This window comes from Cheilinus undulatus, linkage group 2 (genome assembly GCF_018320785.1).
Source record: "Cheilinus undulatus linkage group 2, ASM1832078v1, whole genome shotgun sequence".
Classification (NCBI taxonomy): domain Eukaryota; kingdom Metazoa; phylum Chordata; class Actinopteri; order Labriformes; family Labridae; genus Cheilinus; species Cheilinus undulatus.
Window position 1 is genome coordinate 34235684 of NC_054866.1, and position 19666 is coordinate 34255349.

General features: G+C 38.0%; 1 protein-coding gene across 3 annotated transcripts in view; it reads left to right on the forward strand.

Annotated features, from left to right (window-relative positions):
* cadm1b (cell adhesion molecule 1b) overlaps positions 1 to 19210 on the forward strand; it is a 314331-nt gene extending 295121 nt beyond the window's left edge. For all 3 annotated transcript variants that reach the window (XM_041813540.1, XM_041813548.1, XM_041813530.1), the window contains 2 exons: positions 13416 to 13544; positions 13686 to 19210. In XM_041813540.1, coding sequence (XP_041669474.1) covers positions 13416 to 13544; positions 13686 to 13804 — 248 coding nt within the window. In that variant the 3' untranslated portion in view covers positions 13805 to 19210. The remainder of the gene's footprint in view (positions 1 to 13415; positions 13545 to 13685) is intronic.
* Positions 19211 to 19666: the final 456 nt, after the last annotated feature.

The window sequence follows — 19666 nt, forward strand, 5'->3', positions numbered from 1 at the left end:
ACTGCTTCATGTGCTGACAGATTTCCGCTGCTGCTCGGTCCTGGGATTTTAGCCTGAACTCGGAGCACACTATTGACTTCCACACAGACTCTTATGAGTGGATTTAGCATTCAACATAATGAGCCATTAAACATTTAGCAGTGTTGTTTTCACTCTCACATGTATCATTACTCTTTGAAGTATTTCATTGGAAGAATTAAAGAATCATTTAGAAATGCTAATGACTTTTTTTCTCACACATTTGTTTACTCAGATTCCCAGCTGAAGCCGTGCTTTCTTCTGACCTAAAGGGTTTTTTGTTTCCTTTAAACAGTTATTAAAGAAAGAAAATATTGTAATGGTCTGTTTTAATTGGTCTCTTGGGAGCAGGTTAGTAATGCCAGCCCACCACTAAAGTTTAAGTTTCAGTGCAGTAATATTGTTCTTTTTCTCTATGAAGTGATTGTAAATGATTATGGGAGCTCTACTTTGCACATAAGAGTGAATGTTATGTGCCAATGAACTTATGTTATGCCCTCATTTTTATTGCTGATGGTTTGTACTTCAGTAGCATGGCAACTGTAGGATGAAAGAAGAAATTTTTATTATTTTTCAACCTTTTTTAGCCTTGATCTCCTCTTGTCACGAAAAACTTGTTGAAGAGGGAATTGTGAAGTGGCGATGGGGACAAACGGCTTTTGTGTGGAGAGTTTTGCCAATCTTAAAGATAGAATAAAACAGCCATGGAGGAGTTCAAGTTCACTGTCACGATTTCCGTTCGTTATTTTATTAGTTGTAGCCACACTTGTATTTCAGCACCTCTGTAAATGTCACAGCTGTATTTGTACATCTTCAAATCATTGTTTGGGTTGTTACAAAGGACTCTGGGAATCTATTTAGCAGCAGAGCGGCGGCATTGGAATTCAACAGGGGGACTATATTGTGTTCAGTTGATGGTCTACTACAACAGCAATGCAGAAAATGATTTGGCGGAGATTGCCCATGTATGCTCATCTCATTATGTTCATTTCCCTTTTGAACTGCAAAATACACACTCACACAAAAGCCAAGGATGTTAGCAGTTCAATGCTGCAAAGTGGCTATTGACTGTCCTTCAGCAAAGCCTGAATGTACTGTTGTCAGGGAAAGGGTTAAATTGAGAGGCTATTCAGTGAAAGTAAAGTGAGGGCTTAGCAAGAGAGTCATTGTTTCAATTATATCCATGTAATTACATCTATAAATTGTAATGTGTTTGTGTATGAGTCTGTGATATGCCTTGTTATGTGAGAAGAAAACTATTAAAAAGAAAAAAGGCGAACAAGCTGAAAGTCCTCCACGTAATCAGGGCGGGGACAAGCTCGCAGCTCTGATCTCCACGCTGACAGATGCACAGTTACTGACCACAGCACCAATTAGTCATTCCAGTACAGAGGTGCAACTGTAAAGCACGCAGCACTGGGAGTTCAGCTGAGCAGATTTCACCACCGCGCAGGCACAGGCATCAGTTGCAAATCCTCTTTATTCCCCCATAAATCCCTACGGCTGTGCACATCCTGTCAGGACGGTGGTGTGGGCATGTCAGCACTCCCGGAGCAGAGCTGTGGACAACGGCCACATTACAGACATCATCAAATTCTACTTATTTCAAGTGTGAGGCCACAAAGGCTGCTGTAATAACGCTGTCCATCACTCAGGGGTCGTAGTGTTATGAATGCATATATATCGAACACTGATGACTGGAGGGAATCAGAATCTTGATCCTGGATGTGTTGGAGGAGGGAATGACTAATCAGCACAGAATGAGGAAGGAAATAAGTATCAACATGGCAGATGAGAAATGAAAACAAGTCAATGTAGATGTCAGAAATCATGAGCAGAAACAGACCAGAAACCGTGTAACAGTGAAACAGTGTATAACTGTGCAAACTGTAGAACATTTTACCTTTCCTTATTTAAAATGCAGGAACATAAACTCAAGAATATAAATCACACCATAAGACGTAGGTGAGTTTGCAGTCCTGCTCAGCAAGTGATTTGCACCTTCCACCTCTGCTGGTGGTCACTTATCTTTAATTGATGGGTCTTTTTCAATCAAACCAGAACTCTGTAAAGGTTTTACAATTAATAACAACTTTCTTTAACTGCATGATTATACCCTAACAAAGGACAAAAGCTGTTAAAAGTGAGCCTCCAGCCTGATTTGTGTGGCTGTGCATATGAACAGCGAAGAGGCAGTGTGACTACACTATGTATGGTGGTGAAATTTACAGCAGCCAGTCACATCAAGACCTGTGCAGTGTTTTGTGATGGCAGCTGCTCTTGCAGTAGTGATGGTGCTTGTGTAATTTTCTCCTTTTTTCTGCAGGTATAATGGTTTCTTGGTATAGACAGTGGGAAGTATCTAACTATTTAGATGAAAAAAGGTATTCTAAGTAGAGCTGACAGCCTCAAGTTGATTAGTCGATTAATTGGTCGATGACCTCATGTTCGACCAAAATCCTATTGGTTGAACATTGCACGTGTTACTTTAACTGGAAGAATCCATTTTTTTTTTTTTTTTTTGCAGGGCTGAGGAGGGAGATGCCATGTGTTTTTATTTTTTCAGTTATCTAGTGTTACAAAATATAATTTACAAAAATATACATATATATATATATATATATTTGAATAGAACTATTCAAATATAATTTACTCGTGCCTTTAAGTGTAATTAGTTATAGGTTAAATACCCAGAAATGTAAAACAACATCACTAGGACCCTCCCACCAAAGCCCTTGAAGCACATTTATACTCTGTTTCCTGTTAATTGACAACATGTTGAAAAAAGTCAGCATTGTGGCAACATTTTGTTAAAAAAGGTTATTATTTCATTACAACATAAGAGGGTTATACTGAAAAAATCATAAGATTTTTAAGTTCATTTTGGGTTAATTTTGAATTTTAATTACCACCTAAATGCACTGACTACATTGTCAGTGATAAGTTTGATGTAGAAATAACATGAAGTTTTTTCTTTTTTTGTTTTGTTTTGTTTTGTTTTAGTCCGTCCCACAACCAACTGATTAATTGATGATCTGGTGCGATTTTAGTCGACCAAGTTTTTCTTTGGTTGACTACAGCCCTAATTCTAAGTGAGTCTTGTATACCTGATATCATTGTTTATTGTTTATGGGGATCCCCATTAGCATTGGCACATGGCCACGGCTATTCTTCCCGGGGTCCAGAACATAAAATAGTTTAAATACAAACATGAACAAACATCACAGCTTTTCATTAATGGCTTTCAAGGCAAAGAACCATTGTAAAGAATTTTGGGTGGCCAATCAAATTTTGAGGAAGCCCTAGCAGCCCTGCTGGCTACCACTGCATCCACCCATGGTCAAAATAAGGACTACACTGCCTGCAGCAGAGAAGGGAAACTGACAGTTCAACTCCACATCCAGACATAAATAACATCAAACTAAATTGAATTTTGGAGCCCCAAAAATTATTAACATGATAGGCTTTGGAAATCAGACCCTGAGATGGAGCAACTGGTAAAGCAAAGGGGAATGATTCATGCTGCTATTTGCTGCCATAACTCCTGTCCTTTTTTTTAGGGAGTTATGAATCAAGATAGCATTACTACTTTGGTTGTCAATATGTCTGGTCGTCAAATTAGTCCTGAAAAAATGCCAAAAAATTAGTCCTGTCAAAATGTTTGTTTCCAGAATTAACACAGAAGAATGCGAAGCTGAGATGTACAACGCAGTTAAACACAAGCTTCATGTTCTAAAGTGGGACATATATCATTTTAGATTGTAGCATTTGCTTTGGGCTACTTAGAAATGGACCAATGGCAGCAGTTGGCTCCCAGGCCATAGCTTGGACCCCTGATCTCAACAGTATGCACTTCACTTTTGTGGGTTTTATATCATATATATTTTTTTATTTCCTCTTATCTAAATAAAGACTTTTACCTCCCTAAAAAGTAAAGACAAAGGGTCATCACCCTGGTTGTCCTGAGGACACTGACTTTCATTTGTTGTCTTATTAGAAAATAATACAAAATAGGTTTAAAAAATACTGACGTGTAAAATTCAACAACAAAAGGGTCTGAAAACTTTTCAGAATTGCTCTTTTGATGCAATAATTCAGAAAAATCAAGCTTTCAAAGTACATATTGCATTGACAATAATGCAGTTTGTATTAAATTGCTGTTTCAAACTGAAATTTGACACAAATGTATTTAAATAATAAAAATTATAAATTTTCATTCATAAAGTTATTTTCAAAAGACTCAAAGACACAGCACAGTAGTTAAAAAGACAACATCAACTGAGCCAAAGTAACAAACAAACAAGAAAAAGTGAACATCAAATCACACATTAAAAGTCAGTCTTAAAATGCTATTGCATCCTCAATGTTTGATATTGGGTTGTATGTCACAGATGCTGTAAAATGTATGCCAAGATACTGAATTTATACAAAATCTGTGAAGAAATGTTGTATATTTGCATTTAACCAGATTATATTCTCGTTTAAAAAAATAAAATAGTTGCAAACAGGCCGGCCCACAGAATTGTCTCATATTACCTGATTTGGAACCAAAAAGATTGTCAAATTATTACTTGTTTCTGACATTCAAATTTTGAAAAAGGCTGCCTTAAATTCATGTCACTTTGGCTATGTTCACACTGCAGTCAAAAATAACCTGAATCTGATTTTTTTGCTCATGTGACTCATGTCTGATTTTTTTCTGACTGTGTGAACAGCGCAAGTCATATTGAATCTGACCTTTTCAAATCAGATTCAGGCCATTTTCATAAGTGGTTCTCAGTCAGATACGTTTCTGATCTTTTTGAAGTTGACTGCAGTGTAAACAGGCAAACAAAAAAATCAGATCTGAGAAAAGATCAGAATTGAGCGTTAAGGCCTGCAGTGTGAGTGTAGCCTTTAAGAACCCTTCTCATTATTGTTTTTTGCCCATTTTTGGCTGACTGCTGAGGTCAGCCCTACACATGGCAATGTCTATGTCTGAGTGAGTGATGCTAATTTATTAGCCATAGAATACAAAGTTGTGTTTGCTTGTACTGAATGCTGTACTGAGTTGTGCTGTAGGTGGGGTTTACTTGTGTTGAAGCCCTCTAATAACTGCCTCCACTGCAGTAAATACTCAGATATAGCTTGAGCATGGCCTCCATTTAACCAGAACTGGGCCACATTTATGTGTGACAAAGAATAAAAACAACCCTATAAGCTTTCATGTTGGGAAAGATGTTTTCACTCCTCTGCTGACCTGCTTTGGCATGACTATGTGATAGTTGAGGGGGAAAACGTAACTTTTTGTGTGAATGCTTGTGTACATTGGCTGCTTAAGAAGTGATTATTTTTTAATTAATCACAGCAGCACTTTATTCAAAATTGGACATTTCCTTATTAAGACAAGCGAAGACAGCAACACTAAAAGCTTTCTGTAAAAGAAAGGGTGTTTTTGCTCTTCTGCCAAACCACTTCAGCGTGAGTGTATGATAGTTAAAGAGGGAAAGGTTTACTTGTTGTGTGAATGCTTGTATTTATGGCCTGCTAGCTGAACGTTAGCTTGGCCTTAGCCAGACCAACATATTTCTTCATCACAGTTAACACTGAGAGCAACACGGAAAGCTTTCTGCGATAGAAAACGATGTTGCTCTTCTGCCACCCTGCTTTGGCATGATCATATGATGGTTACAGGGAAAGGGTTTGTTGTTGTGTACAGCTAATGAGTTGTTGTGTCCCAGCTAATGAGTCTAGCAGGCCTGTCATTAGCTGGAACTGAGCCACAGCGGTGCTTTTGTTTGAACCAGGCGTGTCTTATCTAAACAAGCGCAGAGAGCAACACTGAAAGCTTTTTGTGACAGAAAAAAATGTTCTCACTCTACTCCCAGTCTGTTTCGGCATGGCTTTCCAATCACGGCGGTGGGCTTGTCCAGTATTGTCCACTGTCAGCTGTTAACTTGGACGTCGCAGTAGGACCGCTGCAGTTAACTCCGACCTGGACCACCGTTCTTGTTAAACCCAGAGCAGAGAGCCACACTGACAGCTTGTCTTGTGCAGAGGAGAGGTTTTTGCCCATTTCTTGTAGTGATGTCTCCCCTTTGCACACTTGTAGCAAAGAATACAGAGAGCGTCCTTTCCCCTCCGTTCTCTAACTGCTGAGTCAATGTGTGTCTGTGTTTAACCATTCGGATGTGGTAGAAGAAAAGCTGGAGGGGAGGGGCTATGATGCTGCTCAGGGTCCATCTCCACACACACAGAAGGAGACAGACAGAGAGTGAGGGCAACATGTAGCTTTTTACATTTCAGTAACCACTTATTTTCCCTTTGGCTAAAAATAATAAACGACCAACAATCATGACAAATTCACTCTGCCGGACCACACATTCCAGTCAGGCATTTCAACAGGCATCCCAGATAGTTGCTGTCAGTCATACACTAGGTTTTATCCTAGTTTTGTTACACCCCCTCCCCCACACAACTTTTGCCTCTTTAAACCCATATCTTTAACCTTTTTTTTGTGACTTTTTGACCCCTTTTTCACTATTTCAGATGCCCATTTTCTATTTTTTGCCACTTCTTGCATATTTTTGCCTCATTTACCATTTGTTGCCACTTTTTGTTTCACCATTTTTCAGTTTCTTCCACGTTGCCCTTTTATAGTCCTTTTTTACCACTTTTAACCAATTTTTGCCACATTGTTACCACTTTCCAAAACTTTTTGTACCAATTTAAAGCTGTTATAGCATCTTTGTGTAATTATTCAATTAATTTTCACTTAAAGTTACATAAGTTAATTCTACTTGATTCTCTGGCATCCTTACGTTTGAGCAGATCATGGCTCAGCCATAAAGTCTTAACTTTCCCGATGGCTACCCATCCACATTGTTTAGATTACCACAAAAGACTTTTTTTTTTCTTTTAAGAAAAGGGGTTTACATTTTTAGAAAATGAAAAACTGTACAACAGCATAAATAAATAGTTGAATAAAATTCTTTATTTGTGACTTCAATAAGACTGTTTATTATTCATGTTAAATATAAAATACAGTTATTACATATTAACTTTTCAATAGAGGTGGGTGATACTGCACAATTTAATATTGATCCGATACCAAGTAAATACAGTACCAGTATCACCGATACCGGTACTCGATACGATACTTTTTACTCATAAAAGCAGCAGTATACATAAATATTAAATTGATATGAATAAGGCCAATAAAAACTCAAAAAACATGATCTATCATTTATTTATTAGTCTTAATAAATAGAACAAATTCTTTTCCGAGTTATCTTTAACTATCAACCAAGTATTTGGGGTAAAACATATTTCAAAGCAGGATTTTAACATATATTTTTTGTAATATGGGACTTGATTTTATCTTTTTTGTTTTCCCACTGTACCTAATGGTTAGACTGTTTAAATTAGTTAATTAATCTGTGGACTACTCAATGTGTGGTTTGAGAAAATGCTACAAAAAACGTTCTAAACTTTGGAAAATGCAGTCAAATTATAGGAGAAAAACTAGTAAACAGGAATAAAGAGGAGCAGATTTAGAAGTACACTCTCAAAGTCAATTAAAATTAATCGCAAATGCATCAGAGTCAGCTACTGAACTTCTTTCTTTCCTGGTTTTTATGACTAACAGCACTAGCTGTGGCTTTGGCTCAATGAAAAACACCATCAATGTCTTTCGTCAGAAAGTGAGCGGTGGAGATTTGTCATGAATCTAACATCCTCTTCATGCATCAGTTTTTTTTTAACTTTGAGATAAAAACTTATCAGATACTGGAGATGCTGACTCACCTTTGCGTTTTTGTGGAAAGTTATTTCACAAAGCTGCAGCAGTTTATTTCTGCCATTCTCTCCAGTTTGATACAGACATGAGGCCTCTGAATAACCGTGTGTGTGTGCCTTGAGTGTGTATGTGCGCGTTTGCTCTATCTGATTGGTCGCCTAAGTCACGTGACATGGAAAACAGTGCAGCAGCGGATCTTTGGCACGACAGGCAGACGAGAGCGACTGCAAACAAACAGAAGGGGTGCATGGTTAGACGTTTTTTTTAAGTACTCATTTAATATCGATACTTTTACAAAGTACTCGATACCAAATGAGTACTTTGTAAATATCGATATATCGATACTTTAGGATCAATACGCCCACCACTACTTTTCAATGCACCATAATTTTGCTGACCTCCATGGGCCCCAGAAAACTCTCCACTTTATCCCCCCCTTGTGGACGGCCTTGGGTGTGAATGTGCTATTACAGCTACGCACCTTGGAAAAATACAATATTAAAAACATGTGAAATACTGGAAACAGCTCTGAAGGTGTTGTTTAAAATCTCTGAGCAATAAAATACAGTAAATCTTTATCCATTTGCTTCCATACTGTGACCTTGAGCTCATGAGCACACTAAAAGCAGAAGTAGAGTTCCCTAAAGTCGGCAATGGAACCAACCAAGCTGCACGTCATTGCAACATGAGTCACATATATACAGTATGTCAAGCTTGAAAAACAGTAGACAGTGTATGTAAGACCCTCACTGCCTGGTAAATACAGAAAATATGTCTCTATACCTACAGCTGTTCACTGTCAAGGGCTATTTTTTCAGACAGGAACTTGTGCTTCAGTGCGGCAGAATTTATTTCACAAATGTTTTTACTGTCAGCAGAGAACATCTCATGTACGTTGACCTTTAGTTTTTAAATCGTCTTACAATTTGCTTTATGTCTATATTGCTTTGCATTATGTAACTAGTCTCGTAATCTCTTTACAGTAAAAAACATGCTGCCGCAGGAGCACAAAAAACTAAACTTGGTAGAACAATAATATTTATTCAGCCTATATGAAATTGTGGGTCATGTTTTTGTGGCTTTCCACTTTAATGAAAACAGAAGAGACAAACAGTAAAGCAGTGTTCAGCTGTGTATTTAATGTAGGCAACATGATATGCAACCAAGCATAACAGGTAATACTGTAGGTGTTATGGGATTTTTTTTAGTCTTTCTTTGACATTTTTGTGATAGAGTCTCAGGGCTTACTCTGGGCGAATTTCTCTACCTGTTACATAAAACTCTCCCTCGCTGTGCAGAGGCGGCTGAGACCCGGCATGTTTCCTCGTAGATGTGTCAAACGGAAGACAGCGGGGAGCAAGGTGAGGGCAGGAAGGTGTGGGAGGTTGAAGAAGAGGGGGGAAAGGAGGGGGTGAGACAGGGCTATACACAGGCCATTTAGTGGGTGAATGTTCATTAGCATGTAGCATGAGCTGTTCCCGCTCCTCCAGGGGAGTGAGCTGTGCAATCTGACATCCCTGAAACCGTAAACAAACGCTGCCTTCACACACATCGATGCAATGTTACAGCTCTGTCTGTGACAAGTCCGTTTTAAAAGAGCGCTCAGCTGAAGCACAACTTTTCTCATTAATTAGCTTCATTCCAATCGCTCTTCCAAGACGTCTTCCTGCTGACTGAAGGCGACCTAAATAAGGTGCCCTGTTTAGGTTTAGATGGGAGTGTGTCGCATGTCTTGGACCCCTCAACCTCGACTTATTACGCCCTCACAGTGCAGAGAAATTCTGCACCCACCGCTCGTCTTTTATCAAAATCATTCAAGTTCAGAGCATGACTAGTGAGATTGATGGAAAATTGAGCTGCTCTCTCAAGCAGCAAAGAACAGTGGAGCCATTCCCTCGCCTGCCACTCCTCCATCAGTCCAAATGTGCACAGATATAGACTATTGATAAACGCCTCTGAACTATTCTGAGACTGGAAATTTAAAGGCTTTGAAATTTTGCCTTGTTCTTCTGCGCTGCCCGGATAAATCTGGCTAAATGTTAGACAGTGATGCTCTCTACCACCTGAGGCAGCAGCGTATTTCTCTGCATGGGGACACCGGGCGCCAATTTATCTTCAGACTTGTGTCTATTTCTGGTGATTGAGCTCTATAACTTCCAGAAATGGCCTCTTAAATCACAATGTATTTTACAGTGTGTGAACTGGCCCCGAAATTGCAGACGGTGTCTACTGCTTCATGGTGAAATAACTGTCTTAAAACATTTTTCAGGATCACTCACTCAAGAGGTGCGGGCGGCTATTTCAGCTTTAAGAAGCACTGAAGATGTTCATATAATGAGCTGGTTTTAGCTGTATAACCTCAAAATGTGGGGTTATAACTTAGAGAGACATCAGACTCAAAATGTTTAGGTCTGAGATTTTTTTTTAAAGGGATATTTCACAATTGTGGCAAAGCTGCACCTTCACCTTTATACTGAGAGTTATATGAGGTACCACTCTCTTAAAAGTGTTATGGATACTACATTTACCACAACAACAGGACACAAAGAGTGGACCGTGACTTACACAGCAGATTTTTAGACCAAAACAAATGCCTTTAATACTCAGCTCCCCCTTTTCTCCTGCCTCCACACCTCTGCTGCCCGTCCCTCAATGCATCACTAGCGTCTGTGAGACAGAGAGCAGCAGAAAAGCCCTGATAAACTTCAGAAAACAAGGATATCCTATCAATTTCTAGTAACCATATGCCGTTTATTCACGGTTGATTAATTGATCACAGATCTCCAAAAATAGATATATTGAGGGTTGATTAACTAATGTGAAATGCCAAGTTAAAGTTTATGTTTGGCCAACACTTTATATACCATACCATGATCATATTTGTCATACAAACACTGGCCTGATGTGCAGAGAGGGGAAGAGAGAGAAAATGCTAAAAACGAGCCCTCAACATATGAAGAGGCCCTACGCACTGTGTGTAGTCTGCGTATAGGGAGGGGCGGGGCCTGTTCATATACTGGTATCTGTATTGGCTTAAATGCGTTAGGAAATATTTATGAGATTGGCAAAAATTCCAATGTCGTGCATCCCCTAGATACTAGAGCTGTGAATCTTGACTGGTGTCATGATTCGATTCAATATCCTGATGCATCACGGTTCATCCAATGCATCCTTCATTTTCTATAAAACTGCACATGGCTAAATCTTAAACGGAGATCCCCGTGCACAGCCCAGGTAGTCAGGTGCCGGTCAGTAGCTGGTCCGAAGTAAACAAAGAGAAATATTCTGCCGCACACTGATATAGGCTTTACTCAAACTTTTTTTATGAGCGAACAACGCGTTTCGCCTGTGGCTTCTTCAGGTTCGCACAGCATGCACATGGCTACTTTTGATCAATGGGGCAAGCTGATAAACTCCTTATGTAAATGTAAAATTCTTTACATAAATATATTCTTTTTATATAATTTACGTGAATGATGTTAAACAGCATTAACAATAAAAAATATACTGATTTATTATTCTTATTTTAAGTAAAAGGTTTGCATGAAAAAAATATTGACAGCTTTTGAAGAAGGCATATTGAATCAGTAATATTTGAAAGTATAAAGGTTTATTTTTTAAAATTACTTTATAAGTTAACTTCTTTTCTAAAATATCTAAATAAACAATGTAACATATTGAAATTAAACAGCTTTATCAGCTCCTCTTCCCTGTTCTTCCTTCAATCACACACTTCTTGTTTAATGAACTTTAGATCGTCCTGTCAGGTTTTTTTTTTAAAAACTGAGCTGGAAACAGGACAGGTTTTCTCCTGTCATATTATTTTATTCCTTCGTTAAAAGCATTTTTATATTGACTCAAACAAATGTAGCTTTTGAAAAACAGCATGCTGTTAGGGAGTATTTTTACTGTTTTGGGATAAGGTTGAATCAATCATATTTGTCTCTTAGTACTGTAGTGATATAAAGTAGGGAAGCACCAAAAATTTGGCTGCCGAAATTTTTCGGCTGAAAATGGCCCAAAAGTGCATTTTTACATTATGCCGGCTATGTCAGAAAAATAGCACCTTTCTTTGCACATCAGGAGCGACACGATTTTGCGAGTATATTACATTCTAAAATCACATTTATGCTGCAAACGTCTGCGGTGTGTTTTCTCTGTCCTCTGATAAACAGTGATATTTATTGGAGTGGAAAATAAAAGGATGTTTCTTCTTTTCTGTCCTTCACTCCATGCATAACGCGGTACTTTTACGCACAGCCAGGAAGTCAGTGCCGTTTTGTTTCACTGTTTCCTTCACTGTCCCAGCCAAGTTTGTAAGAGGAGGGACTGACTTTTCATTCATTTAATGTCAAATATGATCAATAATAGTACAAGGGTGCAGCTGAGGCTTACTCCCTACAGCGCAGATTGGCTCACCTGTTTGTGTTCCAGACTGGTCAGAGGAGTCATTTCAGTGAGCTGGTTGATCCGGGGTATTTATAAGTCGCATGTTTGAGTCCAGAGGAGAATGTTTTGATAAATATTTCACTAGACTAAAGTCCTGTTAGTTTAGAAACAGCTCCAGCTGTGCGAATAGCACATTTATGTTCACATGGACATGTCAGGGTGCCTGCTGCCTTTCTCCCTCTCTACCAGGCTACTTAAGGCAAAAACACAAGCAGAGGTGCCTCTAGTTAGGACACATTATAAGAGGGGAAAGTGTTAGAGTAGTATATATACTAGTATACTACCAAACTGCAGTTGCACTTAGAGACCTTCAATGGGGGTCAAACTACATTCCTTTGTATTGTTTGATTAAATTACCGTAAAATCTTGATTCATTTATTACAATGTATTTTGGTTTAACAGTGAGATCAGTTTCTAATGCTTTTTTAAAACAATGAGAAGGCAGTTACTACATTGCAGTGATAAAGCATTAACAGCTGTGTAATGGGAGTGAACTGCTTTGTGTCAGTTATAAGAAGTGCTGAAAAAGGGTATAAACCACTAACATATCCTCATTTTTATCATAAATATCTTAAACTCCTGGAAAAAATGCACATTATGTATTTATTCTGAAGTACTATTGGCACTTTTCAAATTTGTATCCATAAATAGTGTAAATTTAATTGGGTTTTGAATTTGAATGGTTTATTGACAATCCATGCAGAATAAACTGGGAATTGGGGATGATTAGAAGAATGAATAAAACATTTAAGGCAATAAAACGCCTCATTTTTGGCCTTCTAAGAGCTCAGTAATTGGCCCTTGTTGCTGTATTTGTCAGTAAGTAAGAACTCAATGGTTTTATAGCCTATCTGTGGCCGTTTTTGTCACAGAGTGTAAACAGTTTACCGCCCTCCATGGACCATCTTGTGCTGTGGTATCTTCTCAATTTTAATGGCAAACAACATTAGCTTGCATTTTTCTCAAAAGCCCTTTCAAGTGTTTCCTCTGTGGTTAGGTCATGCTAAAATGCTCTGTGAGAAAACAAACCAATTTAGCTTCTTTTGGCAGCTTAATGATTTAATGGCCATAACTTCCAATGTGGTCCCCGTCTGTTTGAAGGTATTAGATGTGTGACTGGCTGAGGGTTTACTGATCATGAAATTACCTACGGTTATTGTCCTGTTTTTAGACTCCAGAGCCGGTGAGGGGGCACCACAGAAAATTGACCACGCTGTCATCGGAGGAGTGGTTGCCGTGGTGATGTTTGCCATCCTCTGTGCACTCATTGTTCTTGGTCGATACTTCGCCAGACACAAAGGTAAAGCACCTGCTGAGCAATCACACTCGATCATGAACACATCTTAACAGTTCAAGTGTTTTTTTGTTGTGAGCAGAGTGCAAAAGGTTTGAAGGTGAATGAAGAGGTGGATGTGGTTAATTCGTCTGAATTTTTCTGCAGGGACTTACTTCACGCATGAAGCCAAAGGGGCGGACGACGCGGCCGACGCAGACACGGCCATCATCAACGCGGAGGGGGGACACAACAACACAGACGAGAAGAAGGAGTACTATATCTAAACTGGACGGGCCAGGAGAGACGGGTGGGGATGCTGAAGGTGGCGGTGCTGTGGGAGCATAACTCTGATTGGTTAGGAGAAAGCTTTGGAGGGCAAGATTTTACATGGAAGAGATAAAAGTAAAAAGTAGGACTGGCATGGCCAAGTGGTAAGAAGAGGAGTTGCCGAGTCTCCTATCCGACCCTTCCTGGACTGCTGGGGCCGATTCTGTACAGTTTAATTATTTTACAGACTATTTTGTGCCTTGTTCGATTTCTTTTGTTTATCTTGTTGTTTTTCTTCCCCTTCACATACTTGTTGGATTGGATTATTTTCAATATTCTCCACCTGATCCTGTATTGCTTTGGGCTTTTTGAGGAGATTAAATGGGCCTGGTGTTTGTCTTTTTGTGCTGCAGCTAGCTTTTAGCCCACAGAACCAGAATGGAGGAGCCACCTTATCCACGTTCTCATGATAATTATTTTTTTTTTATAACTTAAATAAATATCCCTAACACAGTCACAACATATTTTACCCTGGTGGTTCAAAGTCCAACAGTCTCTCCAAACGTGTCACATTTCCCCTCATACATGCAGGTATGATTGGGTTCAACATACTGCAGCATTGATCTCACTGATCCCTTTTGCTTTCAGGTCACTGCATTGTTTTTTACTGATATGATCATGTTTTTTCTCATTGTAGTAAGTATTTTTAACTAAAAGGGAAGTAGGAGTGCCATTACGTATCACACTAGTCTACAATCTCTCTATGGTTTTAAGAACCAGTCTAATGATCAGTAGATGTGAGCTCAGTTTAGCCTTTTTTATTAGGTTATTGTGGATTTAAATCCCAGATATCCTGACAGCTGTAATGTGCCATGATAAAGTCACAATTTCTTTTTTCCTTTTGATAAAAACAACAAAAAATCAAAATAGCAGGAACTTGTATCAACTACTGCTTCACTTTACCTTTAAATCTAAGTTTAAAAAATCAAGAATTGGTTGTTAACGCCAGGAAATTAATTTGCCAGAGTTTTATATGAAGATTGATGCCACTTTCATCTGTGAAGTATATCTTCTAAGCTAGCTCAGCAAGCAGGCAGTTAGCTTAGATTAACATAAAGACTTTAATAATGGATAGAAAGAATCAGCCATAGATAGAAATAAATGACAGGTAACATATCCCTAAATAATAAATTGTTGTTTTTTTTAATGTGCTAATGGAAGAGCCTTAGAGATGTTTAAAGGCATATTTGTCTTCAAATAAAGGCCAACATGCTGTTACCCTCTCTTTCCATTACTTCAGTTGAGGTAATTGTCTCCACGCTGTAGCTTTATGATGTGCAACAATGGTTTAATCATTTCACTTATCACAATAATCTCATTCCAGGTCAAGTCTGTTCTTTACTTTCTTGAGTTTTATAAAAAGATTGCTACTACTCTCATATCTATAGGATAAGCTAAAGCTAGCCAGTTGACTAAGCTTGGCATAAAGACTTGAAAAGGAGGGAAACAGTTGGACGAGGGGAAAAACATCCCTGAAGAATTCAAGATTTTTCTTACACAAAACCAGCCAAAACATGTTAATGGATGAGCTCAAGGCCTGAGATATACTTGCTGATTCACCTTGCATCCAGTTGCATCATGAGATTTATTGTAAATATACTTGCTTGTATGTGATATGATTCCTGGACAGCTCACCTGATGTGTAGATGTGATGTGTAAACGAGAAATATGGAGACACTTGAGAAGTTATTGCTGTTATTGCTGATGTCAATACTAATATAATGTTCACACTGACAGGCACTAGTATGATCAGATCAGCTCAGACTGGTGGCTGGAGGTCAGAACCAAGGGTATTACAGTCACTAAAACAAACTTAACTAAAACTATATATTAGAACAATTTTGATTAACTGAAACTATAAGAAATTAGGCTTTACAGAAAAAAACTAACAAACTGTTTTCTTCTTTTTTTTAGTGTTTGACAGCAGCATACTGACCAACACATACATCCAAGCTTGGGGAGTATAAAATGGCCTGATTTAGTTAAAGAAAGTTTTACATAATAGTAATTGAATGTATTTTTAAAATTGTATGGTGTTTATTTTTCTGGTCCTTTAGGGTCTTGCCTCTAACAAGTATCCTGTATCAGGGGTTCTCAAACATTTCAGCCCACGATCCCCAAAATGAAGGTGGCAGAGACCAGGGACCCCCACCGTATCTGAAGGTGGTTGAGGCATAGTTGAAAACTCCTGACCCCCACGGTTCTATATCACTGACAAAACAAAAGCTAACAGTAAAACTAGTAAAAACTAGACTTACATGAAACATTTTTGCAAAATAAGAGTACAACTAACAAACTAGAAAAACTAATGAAAAATGAAATAAAATTAAAAACAAAAAGTGAAAATGAAATAAAAATAGAAACTAATGAAAAATTCTACACCATATGCACTTGCTTTTACAATTTTTTCCTCTGTGCATGGATCTAAAAGTCACTGTTAACTGTGTTCATACAGCAGCTGATGAATACAGAAAGGCTCCTCTTGAATGTTTATATGTAGTTTTGAAAAATGTTGTCAAAATATACTCATCAGGCAAAAACTGAACTAATACAAACAGGCATTAATGCGCTCAGCTGAAAGTCACCAGTTTGCATAATCACTGATTAAACTGTAACACCGATCGTATTTTCATTATTTTACTAATATAACTTAAAACAGAATCTAACTGTGGTAAGCTGTTTTGACAGGCATGTTTACATCTATTAACAATGACACTTCTTATACATGTTGAGATTTATGCTCTTGATTTATCAGCTCATCTTTCGCCTAGAACTTTTGTCCACTGTTGTCTGTGCTGCTGTGTTGTTTGTTACATCTCCTCCGCCTCTTCACTGCCTCTGCCACGACTGCATTTTGCATCTGTGTTGTATAAATCTTTGAAGGAAGTGCATGGCTGATGTGTCATGCTGATGCAAGGGACATGTGGCAGCTATGATCCGTGGACCTGTGAATGCATAGATGACAGCAAGTATATCTTGGCCCTTAGAGGTGTTAGCTGGCTAAGTTTTGCCTTCAAATAATGAGACAGAAGAGCTGTTTCTTCATGTTTTCCTTATCTGTGCTGAGCTAACCGTCTCCACGCTGTAGCTTCACATTTTGCATAGTTACATAACTGTTATCGTCTCACTTAATTCTTAAAAAGCAAATGAGATTTCTCCAAATATCCTTTATCTAAAATGACTTAAGTAACTTTTTCTGTTTGAGGTATTCTTTAAAAATTATCCAAATACAGGATGGATGGACCAAAAAACATCAGAACTGTTGCTGTAATAATTAAAGAGCAAAAAGACCGCCTATCGTCATGCTCTAGGGTGAGACCTTATTTTACAGAATTTCCACCCAGTAGTATCTGATCATTAAGTCTTATTAGAATGTATTTTTGTTATGTTTTAGCACAACCTGCTGTGTGTGCTTTTTGTTTAAACATGAATTTCTTCACATTTTCATCCAACCCACATGGTCAACCCTGGACCAAATATAACAATTATTCCAGCCTGCACACATACACTAAATATCACATGTATACAGCAAAGGCTCAGAATCTGCTCCTCTTGAAATTACTAATTTTTTTTAAATCTGATGATAGAGTACATGACCACTTAACTGGAAATGTAACAAGGACATTAGTCTATTTAATTTCCAAGGTTTTCTCCTTTTTATTTAATTGCTGTGTGTTAAAGGTGGTGACAATATTAAACTTTCAATAGCAGTTTCCTTTCACTAAAGTATCACTGAGGTATGTTGGTATGAAAAACCACAGCTTGTGAAAAAACATTTTCACTGCTGATTTCCTCTGCATCGAAACCCTGGCTACATAAACTTTTTGCCCTTGCTCGTACACCATAACAGAGACATTCAGTTACATTTCCCCGCCGTCTGTAAAGACATTTTACCTTTGGGTTGTCTTTGATAACTTGTAAGGGCTCTCGGCCTTGCAAGTTATCAAAGATTTGCGCCGAGCTTTGGACTCAGTTTGGGAAAAGATCATTTTCTTACTGTCATCCTGCAGCCTCAAACCTTCACAGAGAAGCCGTCTACTGTTACAAATGATTTTTTACATGCCGATACAAATCAGAAGATGCTACGCTCGCAGACAGAGACGCAGCGTGCGTGCACACTCCATGCATGCTAAACACCTCTGTCACAGCTAGAGGAGAAAAATCTGTTTGGTAATTAGTGAGGGGTTTCATTGTATTGCCTGAATAAGAAATAGAAAATCTGTAAATGTATTATGAAAAAGGATAACCACTGCCTTAAAACCACCTCTTGATACTTATCATTGGAAAGGAAAAGACTGAAGGACTTAATTTAGTGCCTTCTTTGATTTTGAGGCAAATGGTTAGTATCCAACAGTATCCTCATGTACACTCTTTCAGTATATCTTGTATATTTCTGTCCTTTCTAAAACAGGGCCAGTACTCACACGCATCGTCTGTATTTACATACCGTGGACTTGCATTATAAAGTAACAACCTGGAGCGTAAAAAATAGTGAAGTACGTCTTTGTTTATCAGGGTGGCAGCTTCCATTTAATCGAATGTTGTATGCCAGGATGTGTTATTTATTGTCTTAATTATGGTTTGCAAAAGAATATCAAATTGAACATGATTTCTTTCTCTGCTTCACTTTGTTACTTCTTTGGATATCTTCAAGGACAAGGCTCACTAGTAGAATCAGAGACGGTTAGAGTACTAAAAGCTATAAAAGCTTCAATTAAAGTACATTTTTCTGGATTTCTGGTGTCATGGAAACTGTTATGTGCATGACAATTTCTATTTTGAGGTTCGATATTTGTCTTAAATGGTTACAAAGTGACTGCTGCTTTTAAATCGGGGAACATGAAAAGATTGTCTGAAGCATCATCCTGAACCGGTTTCTATGATTTCTTTTCAAATACTTGATATTTAGTATGTTTATTTTCACTCTCTCAGGTTCATGAGTGTTAATAGTTGTGTTTTTTGCATCTCAGGTAGAATGCAAATTTTAAACGGCCCCGAGTATATACTGTAGTACCACAGCTATTCAAAAAGTAAAGTAAAGAAATCACAAGGTGTACATGTTTTTTCCTCATTTGTACATGTTTATGTGTTCTTAATATGGTGCACTGTTACAGTAAACGTTAAATATTATTTTGCATAGACCTAGTTCACAAAGAAAGACAACTAGATTTGTTAAGCAGACAAAAATTATGTACAGTCAGTGTTGACAAAATCACAATGATGTTCATGACAACTTCTTCTTCTCCACTGTAACACTTTGCTTATACAGTATCGGTTATTTAGTAATTATAGGATGTGACCACAGACAGTCAATCAATCTGTTTGCATTCAGTCAAGTAACGCATACATTTTCATAGATGAAAAGATTGTGTATTTACTGTGACATGAAGTTTTATGAATGACTTGTCTTGGATATTTGGATGAAGCTAATATTTAAAGCCTGGAGGATGAGGACGAGGAGGAAGGGATGGGGGAAGAAGGAAGGGAGGGAGAGGGGGGGAATGGTTGTTTTATTACCTCCCAAAATGGTCGCATTTTGTTGCTCAATCTTAATTTCTTCTTTCTGTACCCAGGTGACATTTTTCTTTTGTGTAGTAAACAGAATGTTTCTCATATGACCATGCATATTTTGTATTGGTTCACACTGACATTTTTACAAAAGGAAAAAAAAACTGAGAAGAGTACTTGTCTTAATAAAAAGATATCAATGTTTAAAGAGCTGTGTTGTTGTGACTTGATCAAAAAAATGTGGCTTTCACTTTGTAGTTGTGTCCCGCTTGGAGACGGCAGAATTTATTAACTTGTATTTGTTGTCATAT